Here is a 14,840-nt window from a genome sequence, read left to right as displayed (position 1 = left end):
CCTTGTATAACACCTCACTGCACATATATTTATTTATTTTTTAATACAGTCACCTGCTATTTATACCACTTTATATATTTATTCCCTTCCAGACACCAATCTTATTTATTAATTATTAGGAGACACAAAGCATATATTTGTTGCACTTTGGCACTTTTTGAGGCGTTTATTTATTATTATAATACAGTCACCTGCCTTTTATACCACTTTATATATTTATTCCATTTATTAATTATTAGGAGACACACAGCATATATTTATTGCACTTTGGCACTTTTAGAGGTGTTTATTTATTAACAAGAGCACATTGGCAGCGCCATACACCTTCCTTTATTTTTATCTCTCACTATATATCTTTGGAATATAGTCATAAAGGTGGGCTGCAGCCAGTGCCTGAAGAGACTCTAGTATATCCTAAGCGCGGATTTTTTCAATATACTTGGATCAATGTAGGCATACATTTTTCACACCTGTGGGTGCCGGTAGAATCTAGAAGTCACTGTAGTAGCTGCTGATACCACACTATCACTACTGTCATCTGAGCCCTATGCCAGGCGGCTGCCCTGCTGGATAATAACCTGAGGGGGTCACCCACTTGGCATTGGGTACCATTCAGGGAACATCTTGCACTTTTTTCAATGAGTGCAAAGGCTTTCTCCGAATGGACAAGGTGGAGAGGTGGAGCGGAATGTCACAAACTCCACCTTGTCTAATCAGAGAATGCCTTGATGATTTCCAGTTTCCACAGGAATCCCACAGCGACAGAAAATCCATGATTACATTGGTCCAAGCTGGACCAGTGTAATGGTGTAAAAAAATCTATACCTGGGGGTCAGCTTTAACCACTTGCCGACCGCCCTATAGCAGATTTGCTGCTACATAGGGTGTCCGTTCTGTGTAGAATTACGTATAAATATGATTAGTCACAGCAGAAGCCGATCAGCGGGTGCAGGCCAATGGATGTCAACCAGCACCAGCTGATTGTCGAAGAGAGAGCCTGGACAGAGCTCTGCATATGTAAAGAATGCACAGCTCCGTCTTGACAGCGAAAATCCATCACATCCCTAAGGCTCCATTCACACCTGAGCGTATCGCTTTCAGGCGTTTTTATGGCCGTTTTTCAGGGCTTTTTTGGGCGTTTTTCAGGCATTGTTCAGGCATTTTTTCAGGTGTTTTTTGCAGGTGTTTGGAGGCAGGCATTGACATCCAATAAAAACACCTGTAATCTGCCAAAAAAGAAGTTCATGTACTTTTTTTTAAGCTTTAGGCATTTTGCTTCAGGCGACAAAACACTTGTATATGAACAGGGGCCATTGAAATGAAAGGGATTTTGCTTGTTGGGCCTTTTGAGACTTCAGATTGTAAGCTCTAACGAGCAGGGCCCTCTAGTTCCTCCTGTTTTGAACTGTATTGTAACTGTATTGTCTTCCCTCACATTGTAAAGCGCTGCGCAAACTGTTGGCACTATATAAATCCTGTATAATAATAAAAAAAAAATAATAATAATTGAGAGATGAGCGTTTTATGAGCTGAAAAACGCTCAGATGTGAACAGGGCGTTAGTAAAAGCAGCACACATAGTACACAAAAACACTGGCTAGGAACACATTTAACCCTTTGATTGCCCTAGATCAGGGATCCTCAAACTATGGCCCTCCAGCTGTTGTGGAACTACACATCCCATGAGGCATTGTAAAACTCTAACATTCACAGACATGACTAGGCATGATGGGTGTTACGGAACAGGGCACCCCTGAGCAGGTACCTCCGTTGACAGATGCTCCTAGTGCTTCCCGAGGGCTCCAAGCACTCCACCAGGCACCGTAAGCACTTCAGACTCCACGAACCGCCGCAGCTTGGTTAGGGTCTTGGCATCTCCTACCCACCCTGGACCAACGACAAGGCCCCAGGTTCCTGTGGGTGAACCTCTCTTTCCCCAGAGAGTGCAGCACAAACAAGCTCTTACACAAGCTCTTACAAGAGCTCAGTGATTCTCTAAGGGAGTATGGAAGACCATAGCAATCCCTGTAGCAGATTCCCCCAATAACGAGACAAAGCTCCGAGATGAGGGTAAAACAGGAACAACATTTATTGGAAGAACAGAGCACACTTTTATACAGAAATTGGAACATCCTTCCCCCAACAACCGCTTTCCCATTGGTCAATTGTAAATTACTTGCAGTTCTCACTAAGGTCCTCTCCAGCATATGCAAATGAGGGCTTGAAAATGAGTCAACAGGGATTGGTCAGATAGCTTTGACCAATGCAAGGAGACAGAAGCCCCAGGGGGCAATCAATGTACACAACAGTCAGACACAGAACAATGGTTCCCTAACGAGCCCTCAATACACATTACTCTGAGTGTCAATAGACCGCCCGTCTCCTCAGAACTTCCTGTAATGCACATATTAGGAGTTGGCTTCCTGTTCCTTACAGTTTACAGGAATACGTTTTAGCTTCCAGGAGAGGCAAGGCTCCATTAGCCACATGTTTAAAGAAACACAAAAAGACACAAAAAATGCATAACTCCCAGTCTACTGAACAGAACCCCTACATTCAACCCATCCCCAGATAGCCTGGATCTGAGCGCTCAACATATCCAAACAGCGCTCAGATGCCACAAACACAGTCAAATTGCCATGGGGTTTACGTTTAGCCTGGGCTGATGAGAGGGTCCATAGTCCCATTGCAGGAGGCGAGCAACCAGGCTTCTCCAACGCCCAGTGGCGAGATTGGTCTTGTCACAATGGGAATTGTAGTTCCTGAAAAACTGGAGGGCCATAGTTTGAAGACCCCTGCCCTAGATGTTTAATCCCTTACCTGCCATTGTCATTAGTACATTGACGGTGCATATTTTTAGCACTGATCACTGTATTAGTGTCACTGATTCCCACAAAGTGTCAGGTGTTTTCAGATTGTCCGCTGCAATATCACAGCCACCATTACTAGTATAAAAGAAATACAAATTTCAGTATATACTGTATACCATAATTTGTAGACGCTATAACGTTTGTGCAAGCTAATCAATATTGGCCCCATAAAAGATGATAAAGGAAAAATGGCCACTGAGGACAGAGAAAAGGCGGAAGTGTTAAATAATTTCTTTTCTTCAGTCTTCACAAAGGAATCGGGGGTCTACACGAACCCAGCTTGTAAGGCCGAACTAAATAATACACCTCAGGAAGTGCCGCCATGGCTAACAGAAGATAGACTTAGAGCTAAACTAGAGAAGCTTAACATAAATAAATCCCCGGGACCGGATGGCTTGCACCCGAGGGTTCTTAAAGAGCTCAGCCAGGTGATTGCCAGACCATTATTCTTGATCTTTAAGGATAGTTTACAGACGGGTATGGTGCCAGCTGATTGGAAAAAAGCCAACGTGGTACCAATATTTAAAAAGGGGCCGAGATATATCCCGGGTAACTATAGGCCGATCAGCCTAACATCTGTAGTCTGCAAAATATTGGAGGGGATGTTAAGGGACCACATACAAGACTTTAGTAATGAAAACGGTATTATAAGTATTAATCAGCACGGATTCATGAAAAATCGTTCGTGCCAAACCAATCTATTAACCTTCTATGATGAAGTGAGCTGCCACCTAGATAAAGGTAAGCCTGTGGATGTGGTGTATCTGGACTTTGCAAAGGCCTTCGACACCGTTCCCCACAAACGATTACTGTACAAACTAAGGAAGATAGGTATGGACCATAAGGTGAGTACCTGGATAGAGAACTGGCTCCAGGGGAGAGTACAGAGGGTGGTGATTAATGGGGAGTACTCGGATTGGGCGGGTGTGGAAAGTGGGGTCCCCCAGGGTTCTGTCCTGGGACCAATCCTGTTTAATTTATTCATAAATGATCTAGAGGAGGGGATATCTAGTACAATCTCAGTATTTGCGGATGATACTAAATTAGGCATGCCAATATCTTCTATGCAGGATGTGGAAACCTTGCAAGCGGACCTGAACAAAATAACGGAGTGGGCAACTACATGGCAGATGAGATTTAATGTTGAAAAATGTAAAGTAATGCACTTGGGGGCCAGAAACCAGAAAGCAAGCTACTCGCTAGGGGGGGAACCTCTGGGTGAGTCTAGGATGGAAAAGGACTTAGGGGTACTGGTAGACAACAGGCTTGGCAGTGGCATTCAATGCCAGGCCGCAGCAAGCAAAGCCAACAGAATACTGGGATGTATAAAAAAGGGGATTCACTCCAGAAATAAAGAGATTATTCTCCCGCTCTACAAGACTCTGGTCCGGCCACATCTGGAGTATGCTGTCCAGTTCTGGGCACCGGTCCTCAGAAAGGATGTGCTGGAACTGGAGAAAGTCCAGAGAAGGGCAACAAAAATAATTAGGGGGATGGAGGACATCAGCTATGAAGAAAGACTACAAGCCCTGAACTTATTCTCTCTGGAGAAGAGACGATTGAGGGGGGATATGATATCAATGTACAAATACTGTACTGGCGACCCGAGCATAAGGAACAAACTATTCAGAGAAAGGAGATACAATAAGACACGTGGCCACTCACTAAAACTAGAGGAAAGGCGGTTTAACCTTAAAGTGCGTAAGGGGTTCTTCACTGTAAGAGCGGTAAGGATGTGGAATTCTCTTCCACAAGCAGTCGTATCAGCAGGGAGCATTGATAGTTTCAAAAAACTGTTAGATGGACACCTTAAAGACCACAACATACAGGGGTATACAATGTACGGCTAAAAGCAAACACACACACACATCATAGGTTGAACTGGATGGACTCATGTCTTTTTTCAACCTCACTAACTATGTAACTATGTAACTATGTAATATACGCTTATTGGGATTTTTTTTACTAAAAATATGTAGCAGAATACATATTGGCCTAAATTTATGAAGACATTAGATTTAAAAAGGAAAAAAAAATAATTGGATATGTTTTATAGAAGAAAGTAAAAAAATATAGTAAAGTAAAAAAACTAAATTGTTGGTCATTTTTTTGTTTATAGCGCAAAGAAATAAAAAACCCAAATACCACCAAAAGAAAGCTCTGTTTGTGGGAAAAAATTACATAAATTTAATTTGGGTACAGCATAGCAAAAAAATAACCTGGTCATGAAACGGGGTGAACCTTCTGGAGGTCAAGTGGTTAAACCTTTACCAGTAAATAAGAGCTGTGGGTCTAATCCCTCTGTGTATGTTAGTCTGTGGCCATGTTTTCACAGGATAATGACCTTCTCCCTTTGAATGGCGATTGGTCATTTTCACAGCTCTTACTGTGAAGAAACCTTTCCGTATTTGGAGATGAAATCTCTTTTCCTTTAGACGTAAAGAGTGCCCCCTTGTCCCCTGTGATGACCTTAACGTGAATAACTCAACACCAAGTTCACTATATGGACCACTTATGTTTTTTTTACATGTTGATCATATTCCCCCTTAATCTCCTCTTCTCAAGAGAGAATAAATTCAGTTCCTGTAATCTTTCCTCATAGCTGAGCTCTTCCATGCCTCTTATCAGTTTGGTTGCCCTTCTCTGTACTTTCCCCAGTTCCCCAATATCCTTTTTGAGACCTGGTGCCCAAAACTGAACTGCATATTCCAAAAGAGATCTTACTAATGATTTGTACATATTTGTATGATATCTCTCTCCCTGGACTCCATGCCTCTGTTTATACAAGAAAGGACTTTGCTTGCTTTTTAAACTGCAGCTTGGCATTGCATGCTATTATTAAGCATATGATCTACCAAAACCCCCAGATTCTTCTCCGCTATGGATTCCCCGAGTTGTACTCCCCCTAGTATGTATGATGCATGCATATTCTCAGCCCCCAAATGCATAACTTTACATTTATCAACATTAAACCCCATTTGCCACATAGTTACCCAATGAAACAGTGCATTGAGGTTGGCTTGTAAGTTGGAGACATCCTGTAAGGACCCTATTTCACTGCATAGCTTGGTGTCATCTGCAAAGACTGAAATGGTACTTTTAATACCAGACCCAATGTCATTTATAAATTTATTAAAAAGTAAGGGTCCCAACACTGAACCTTGGGGTACACCCAGAACTGGGACAGGGTCATCCAGCGCCCAAGGCAAGGATGCAGAACTGCGCGCCCCTCTACCACTTTTAATTTTTGCCGTAGAATAGGTGTACCACCCTGTCAATTGTTTGCCCATTTTCTTCACTGCGCCCAGGCCAACTGCTCCTCCTGCCCACCCCTTTGTCCTGCCCCTGGGTACATCACTTGTAACCTTAGACTATTCAGAGTAAGAATTATAAACCACTACTCTCTCAATTCTATCTTTTAGCCAGTTTTCTCTCCATTTACAAACTGATCTTTCCAAGCCTTTTAGACTTTATCTTACACATTACTGTGTGTGGGGAACTGTGTCAAATGCTTTTTTCAAAATCCAAGTATACTACTTCCACAGCCACCCCTTTGTTCAAAGTTTTACTTTCCTCCTCATGAATCCATGCTGTCTGTTGCTTAAAATATTTTTTTCCAGCAAGAACTCATCATATTTGTTTGTACTATCTCTGCAGTTGGTGAATGTGGGCTCCCCGTATAATTACAGCAGTGAAGGACAACCGGAGTTTCTTTGTGTGGTCTCCCGGGAGTTACAGAGTCTGAAGAAAACATGTGGATCTGGGGCATGCAGCACAGCACAGGTACAAAACATGTGTAAACCAAAAACACAAATGTTTATCGGCAATAAAAACTAATCAGAGTACAGTGGTTATAAAATGTTCATACAAGCACATACAGTCTAGCAATATATCTCCATAAAGGATCTTCTTTTTTATGGCAGATAAACCCACCATATAATGTCCTAATCCAATTTTAAGGTTTTCCAAGATGGTAATTAATAAAGTGGCCAGTTCCACAAGGCACATATCCAAAATTCCTGTTAAGAGGACAATGGTGGGGGATGATGGGCATATAATACCAATTTGGCTCCAAAGACTACATTAGGCTAATGAAAAAGTCAATATCTGCATGATCATGATGGTATCAAAACAGTTAGAATAAAAGGGTCAGAAAAATCCAAGGGATTCAAATCATGAGATCCTCTTTATTGAAAACAATATGATGTAAGGTAATCTAATTACAGTAATAAAAAGCCCACTCCTGTAGTCTCCCTGGTTCTGCTGCAATGTTGTTAGGAATGGACCATGCCCCCGACTTGTGGAGGGAATCTTCACTTCAACTCAATGACAATGCATATCGAGGCCTCCATCTTTTTCTCAAACTTGAGAACTATATATATATATATATATATATATATATATATATATATATATATATATATTGTGACAGCAAGTCAGGTAAATCTGTGGATGTAGTCACAGACAGGGAATACATTTCCACCTGGTTTAGAAAATTCACCAATTACTATAGGGTGTCGGCTGCAGAGATAGCCAGCAGGAAGTTGAAAACCATTCAGCTGTTCAGAATGAGGAAATGAAGGCCTCTATAATTTGTCCAAAGGAAGTCTATTGATTGCTGCCTCCTGACGCCGTGTGGGTAGAGGAGGACAGTCAGATGTGTGCCTCCCGACGCTGAGTGAGCATGGGAGAAGGATTGCTGCCTCCTGACGCTGTGTGGGTATGGGGAGAGGAGGACAGTCAGATGTGTGCCCCCTGAAAGCTGTGTGAGCATGGGGAAGACCTCCTGGAGCGATGTGCGCTGAGGAGGGTAACAAGTGTGAAGACTTCTCAAGGTGAGAAAATGAACTATTTCTATGTGGAAGAAATAAATGAAATGTTTGCTATGTGAAGAGACAAGCAAAGGGACATGTTCAATGGACATTTGTTGTGTGAAGAAAAAACATGGACTATTGAGTGTCTGCTGTAGGATCAGCAAAGTTTGCCCAACAGTAGGTTGGAGACAGACTCCGTAGCTAGGTTCCTGTATGTGAGAAGGTAGCCGCCCACAGTGGCAAGGATTTATTTTATTTATGTTTATTTTGAATTATGCTGTTTTTGAAGCTTGCACTTGTGTGAAGAAAATTGCAAGAATAAAACCTCACTTCTCGGCTATCTCCCTGTGTAACGAACCCCCCCAAGGGGTCATCCACGCCCGCCACCGAGCTAATCAATCACACATATGGTGGAGGTATGCATTGGGCAGAAGCAGAGATCCCTGCAAAGAAGTGCATATGTTCTATGAACTTTGTCTGGTGCATGAGATTGCACAATCTGTGTGTGCAGGAGAGAAGATCCTGAAAGAGAGGAAAAACTACTTGTTTTAAAGAGACAGTGGTCTCAAAATTTTTGATGGACTTTGTTGTGTCTGGTGCATGAGACTGCACAAACTGTGTCTGCAGGAAAGGAGATCCTGCAAGAGAGAGAAAAGCTACTGGCTTTAAAGAGACAGTGGTCTCAAAATTTTTTGCTGGACTGTGAAAAATTTATTGTGGAGTTATTGAAGATGGGGCGATCAAAACGCCTGAAAGATGCAAAGATAGCTGAAATGAGAGACCGGATTCTATGGATGGAGGGGATGTTACCGCCTGAACGAGCCCCATCCATGCCTGAACGGAGTCTGCTAAAAAGAGAGGTTGTTGTCAATAGCAACACTCAGGCAAATGCGGATTTTCAGCAGAGCTTTGCAGCTCAACAAAAGGCTCACCAAGAGAGCATGGCAGGCTGGAAACAGAGACGCCAGCAGCAAATGGAGGTCATCGGTTTGGAGGAAACCGAGTATGTGTGCAGGGCTGAGTGGGATGCCTTGCAACGGAAAATGGAAGAAAAGGAACGAGCCCTGGAGTTGCTTAGGATGGATCATAGAAACTTGCAGGCTCAGGTGTTACAGTGGGAAGAATCCACTTCCCTTTTTTTTTTCCGAGTTGCACAAACATAGAGAGACTATAATGGAGAAAGATACCATCCTTATGGAAAAGGAAATTGAAATTCAGACTTTGCAGAAGCAAAGTATGTGTGATATGTTGGAGTTGCGTAATCAGCTGGAAAAAAGTCTTCAGTCTTTGGAAGCTACAAAAATAGACCTGCAGGAGGCGCAGGAACAGAATGTCGCTCTGAAAACGACATTGTCTCTCAGCTACAAGGAGAAAAATGAGAGAGAGTCAAAATTACTTGAGTACGGTGTATGAGCTCACCACTTTGAGCAATGTGGTAGATGAATTACGTACGGACTGTGAAAGTTGGAAAGAGGAAGCCCAACGTGTCCAGCAGCAGCTAAAGGAGAAAGAAGCCTGTGTGGCAGAATTACAGTCTCATTCCCAGAAACTAGCCAATGAGGTGAAGGCTCTTATGCAGGGAAAAGGAGATTCTGAACACAAGAGAAAAAAAGTAGAGGCACAGCTGCAGGAATCGCAAGTCAAGGTGTCAGAAGGTGACCGATTGTGTGCTAAGCTGTCAGAGAAGGCAAACCGACTGCAGGTTGAGTTGGACAATGTCGCAAATCAGCTTTCTCAAGCAGACAGCAAATCTAGGGAAATTGCCAGAGATTTCTCTATCTTGGAATCGCAGATGCAAGACACGCAGGAACTCTTACAGGAAGAGAGGTGTCAAAGGCTGAGTTTTAGCACAAAGCTCAAACAAATGGAAGATGAGAAAAATGGTGTCCGGGAACATATAAAAGAGGAGGAGGAAGCAAAGAAAAACCTATCCGAGCAAGTCGCAAGACTGCAAGCTCAGATAGTGGATATGAAAAAATGCATGGAAGAAAGCGTTGGTTCATTAGAAAATGTTGAAAATGTGAAAAAGAAGTTGGATCAGATGCTTGGTGAGGAGAAGAACGCGACCATGCAGAAGCGGAGGCGTGTGATAAAGAGAGCAAAGCCCTGTTCTTGGCTCGCTCTTTGGAGGAAGCTCTAGAGTACAGAAATGGAAGAGTTGGTCAGCTCCAAGGATGATGTTGGGAAAAGCGTTCAGGAGCTAGAAAAGTCTAAGCGAGCCTTAGAACAGCAAGTAGAAGAGATGAAGATTCCGTTGCAGGAACTGGAAGAGGAATTACAGGCAACAGAGGATCTGTCCCAAAGAGGGGATAGTGTGCCTGATGCAGTTTTTAAAAGGATCAGTGTTTTGGGGTCTGTCCTGAGTGAGCGTCAGAAATTTGATGACATGTTGCTTGAATCACCCCTCTGGAATAAACAGTTCCTTCAAAAACTTCAAGCATTGGAAAATGTATCATTAGAGCTTCAGCAAACAAAGGAGCTGTGTAAGAAATGTGATGATTTCTCAGTTCAGGCTGAAAACCTAGTGGAGAAAACTAAAGCGGAGAAAACTAAAGCAAGTGATATAAAACTGGGAGAAAAAAGCAAACACCACCTAGTGGAGAAAACTAAGGCTGTTGGTGAAAACGTGAAGCAAATGAATTTCAAGTGCCTTTCAGGGAATATTTCCAAAATGGAACTGGTGAAAGACAGGTGGCAGAAGTTTGATTGTGATCTTGAGATACATTCCATGTGGAGTTCAGATAAAGAAAAGGAACCAGGTGACCTTGAGCGGTCAAATAGTTCAGCAGAAAGTGCATTGAAGAAACCTGTAATAGACTGTGTTGTTGCCTTTAACCCATGTGTTGGTGGAAGGAAAGTTGATGATGTCTCTGGAAAAAGGAACAGGGGTCACTTTGAAGAAATGTGTGACCGCCTGTTTTCGCAAATGGAAGGCCCTCTGCACAGCATCTTAGAGCAAGCTAAGCTCAAGAAAGAAGATCATTCCCTTTTACAACAAAGAGTCAATGATTGTGTACAGCTGTATGGAGAGGCAACTCAAGTTACAGAGGGACGTCAAGAGTCCCTACTTGGAACAAAGCTAAGTGAAGCAGAGGTTCTCAAAGTTTTGTGGAAAACATTTATTGATTGCAGAGAGAGGCGGCTCAAGAATGTTGAAGACATTAAGACTAGCACAATTGAGTTGCCTATGAATCATGGTCCTCCATGGTGGATAGGACAGACGGTTATGCAGGACAAACTTGAGAAGGATCGAAATGATGCTAAAAATGCAGTTAAATAATGTGTATATGAGATGAAGGACAAGTTGTCTGACATTTATGAGAAATCTGTCAATAAAGATGACAGAAACAGTTTCATCCTGAAGCTTGAAGATACTAGGAGGCTTATCAGTGAGAGTCAAGAGAGGTGCCTGACACGTGCGTGCCTGGAAAACTGTGTCCCAACCCTAGGGTTGAAACAAGAGGGGGGGGTATGTGACAGGAAGTCAGGTAAATCTGTGGATGTAGTCACAGACAGGAGATACATTTCCACCTGGTTTAGAAAATTCACCAATTACTGCAGGGTGTCGGCTGCAGAGATAGCCAGCAGGAAGTTGAAAACCATTCAGCTGTTCAGAATGAGGAAATGAAGGCCTCTATAATTTGTCCAAAGGAAGTCTATTGATTGCTGCCTCCTGACGTCGTGTGGGTAGAGGACAGTCAGATGTGTGCCTCCCGACGCTGAGTGAGCATGGGAGAAGGATTGCTGCCTCCTGACACTGTGTGGGCATGGGGAGAGGAGGACAGTCAGATGTGTGCCCCCTGAAAGCTGTGTGAGCATGGGGAAGACCTCCTGGAGCGATGTGCGCTGAGGAGGGTAACAAGTGTGAAGACTTCTCAAGGTGAGAAAATGAACTATTTCTATGTGGAAGAAATAAATGAACTGTTTGCTATGTGAAGAGACAAGCAAAGGGACATGTTCAATGGACATTTGTTGTGTGTAGAAAAAACATGGACTATTGAGTGTCTGCTCTAGGATCAGCAAAGTTTGCCCAACAGTAGGTTGGAGACAGACTCCGTAGGTAGGTTCCTGTATGTGAGAAGGTAGCCGCCCACAGTGGCAAGGATTTATTTTATTTATGTTTATTTTGAATTATGCTGTTTTTGAAGCTTGCACTTGTGTGAAGAAAATTGCAAGAATAAAACCTTACACTGTTGTTTTCAACCACTTCTCGGCTATCTCCCTGTGTAACGAACCCCCCCAAGGGGTCATCCACGCCCGCCACCGAGCTAATCAATCCCACAATATATATATATATATATATGCAGTATCTCACAAAAACGAGTACACCCCTCACATTTTTGTAAATATCTTATTATATCTTTTCATGTGACAACACTGAAGAAATGACACTTTCCCGTTACAATGTAAAGTAGTGAGTGTACATTTGCTGTCCCCTCAAAATAACTCAACACACAGCCATTAATGTCTAAACTGCTGGCAACAAAAATGAGTACACCCCTCCCTAAGTAAAAAAGTCCAAATCGGGCCCAAAGTGTCAATATTTTGTGTGGCTACCATTATTTTTCTGCCTTAACCAGACATGGAGTTCACCAGAGCTTCACAGGTTGCCACTGAAATCCTTCCCCACTTCTCCATTAAGACTTTCCGGAGCTGGTGCTCCTCCACCTTCCGTTTGAGGATGCCCCACAGATGATCAATACGGTTTAGGTCTGGAGACATGTTTGGCCAATAAATTACCTTTACCCTCAGCTTCTTTAGAAAGGCAGTGGTCGTCTTGGAGGTGTGTTTGTGGCCGTTTTCATGTTGGAATACTGCCCTGCGGTCCAGTCTCCAAAGGGAGGGGACCATGCTCTTCTTCCGTACATGTTGGCATTCATGGTTCCCTCAAACTTTAGCTCACCAGTGCTGGCAGCACTCATGCAGCCCCAGACCATGACACTCCCACCATCATGCTTGACTATAGGCAAGACAAACTTGTCTTTGTACTAGGGATCGACCGATTATCGGCAAGGCTGATATATTGAGGGCCCATATGCACTTTCCCCGATATATCGGAATCGGCCTCGGAAGTTACCAATATTGCCAATATTTTTGTGATCTCATTCTGCCTTCTTAGGCTGTCTCACTCGCCTTGGACAGCCTCGTATGGAGTCAGGACTAGTCTCGCAGGAGTGTTTCACAGCCATACACCCACCCACAGCAGCCCTGTGCCAGCCAGCCACCCACACCCACAGGCTCTGTACCAGCCAGCCACAGGCACTGTACCAGCGGGCCAGCCAGCCACCCACAGGCCCTGTACCAGCCAGCCAGTCACCCACAGGCCCTGTACCAGCCAGCCACATAACTGTACCAGCGGGCCAGCCAGCTGCCCACAGGCCCTATACCAGCCAGCCAGCCACCCACAGCTCCTGTGCCAGCCACCCACCCACCCACCACAGGGTGCCAACTACCCACCCACCACAGGGTGCCAGCCAGCCACCCACCCACCACATGGTGCCAGACAGCCAGCCACCAACCACCACAGGGTGCCAGACAGCCAGCCATCCACCACAGGGTGCCAGACAGCCAGCCACCCACCACAGGGTGCCAGCCAGCCAGCCATCCACCACAGGGTGCCAGACAGCCAGCCACCCACCACAGGGTGCCAAACAGCCAGCCACCCACCACAGGGTGCCAGATAGCCAGCTATCCACCACAGTGTGCCAGACAGCCAGCCACCCACCCACCACAGGGTGCCAGACAGCCAGCCACCCACCACAGGGTGCCAGACAGCAAGCCACCCACCACAGGGTGCCAGACAGCCAGCCACCCACCACAGGGTGCCAGCAAGCCAGCCATTAAGCATTAAACAAAAATTAACATGTTCAGTACCAGATTTGTGTCAAAAATTGTGTTTATTTTTCAAAACTTTAAATGTAAAAAATATCGGCTCATATCGGCAGATACCGATATGCGATTTTACTCCTCACCTGGTTGCTGCCACACACGCTTGACACTATCTGAACCAAAAAAGTTTATCTTGGTCTTGGTCTATGATTGCAGGTTTTTAAGTGATCAATCTTGTATTTTTGTTGCATGCAGAGCTGTGAACCTGAGCAGGAAGAAGAGATTGTGTTGAACCCGGACTGTATTGTCCTCCATGAGAGAGAAAGAGACGGACGGCATTAACTCTTGTAAGTTTCCATTTTCCTCCCTGCTTGAGTATCTAATCTAAGTCCGTTTATGTTTCTTTTCTAAGAACCTAGACTTCCGGTCTCTTTTCTCAACAAAGAGTACCCCTCTGGATTTCCATTATAGATGTAAATAAAAGAAAAGAGGTATTGCCAATAGCAAGCCAAGATATTTCAACTGTCAGTTTTTTAGTCTGGGTAAAATTGAAACTAGGCATCTTATTGGCTGCTAGAGGTTACGCCTCCACTTTTCTACTTCTTTGTTTAATTTAGAGTATCATCTTTCTTTTATTATCAGTATTTTAATTTTGTCTTTGTTAAAAATAACGTCCCATCTTCATTCTCATCTCCTTCCTTTCTCTTTCTTTTACAGACATTACCTTCAGTGATCATGGCCCTACAATCCCTTCCTATGTCAAATAACACACCACGTAAACATACATTTTCATAGCAGTCTCATTGTTTATTACCATGCATTATGTGAACCTTTTAATAAAATCTATCCACTAACCAAGGCATGTGTTAATAGCAGTATTTGTAAACACTCTTTAACCACTTAAGCCCCGGAAGATTTTACCCCCTTCCTGACCAGGGGGTATTTTGCGATTCGGCACTGCGTGACTTTAACGGACAATTGCGCAGTCATGCGACGCTGTATCTAAACGAATTTGGCGTCCTTTTTTTTCCCACAAACAGAGCTTTCTTTTGGTGGTATTTGATCACCTGTGCGATTTTTTGATCACGCGCTATAAACAAAAAAAGAGCGTAAATTTTGCAAAAATAGCAATATTTTTCACATTTTTTTAAATGAAATTCCCCCCCAAAAAAATGTAAAAATCAAAATTTTTTAACATTTTCGGCCAATTTGTTTTATGCTACCTATGTTTGGTAAAAAAAAATCACAAAAAGCGTATTTTGATTGGTTTGCGCAAAAGTTATCGCGTTTACTAACAAAGGGAAAGATTTTTGTCATTTTTGTTGTTT

At 43.5% G+C, this 14,840-nt stretch overlaps 1 protein-coding gene across 1 annotated transcript in view; it reads left to right on the top strand.

The window, feature by feature from the left end:
- The window catches only part of KCTD17 (potassium channel tetramerization domain containing 17), a 99,080-nt gene extending 84,717 nt beyond the window's left edge, over positions 1-14,363 (top strand). Inside the window, exons 5-7 of the mRNA XM_082265492.1 lie at positions 6,527-6,652; positions 13,768-13,859; positions 14,230-14,363. Of these exons, the coding sequence (XP_082121618.1) occupies positions 6,527-6,652; positions 13,768-13,854 (213 nt within the window). The 3' untranslated portion in view covers positions 13,855-13,859; positions 14,230-14,363. The remainder of the gene's footprint in view (positions 1-6,526; positions 6,653-13,767; positions 13,860-14,229) is intronic.
- Positions 14,364-14,840: the final 477 nt, after the last annotated feature.

The sequence above is a fragment of the Pelophylax lessonae genome (assembly GCF_965119305.1).
Source record: "Pelophylax lessonae genome assembly, chromosome: 8".
In the NCBI taxonomy this organism is placed as follows: domain Eukaryota; kingdom Metazoa; phylum Chordata; class Amphibia; order Anura; family Ranidae; genus Pelophylax; species Pelophylax lessonae.
Note: the sequence above shows the minus strand (reverse complement) of the source record. Positions and strands in the feature narration are given on the sequence as shown.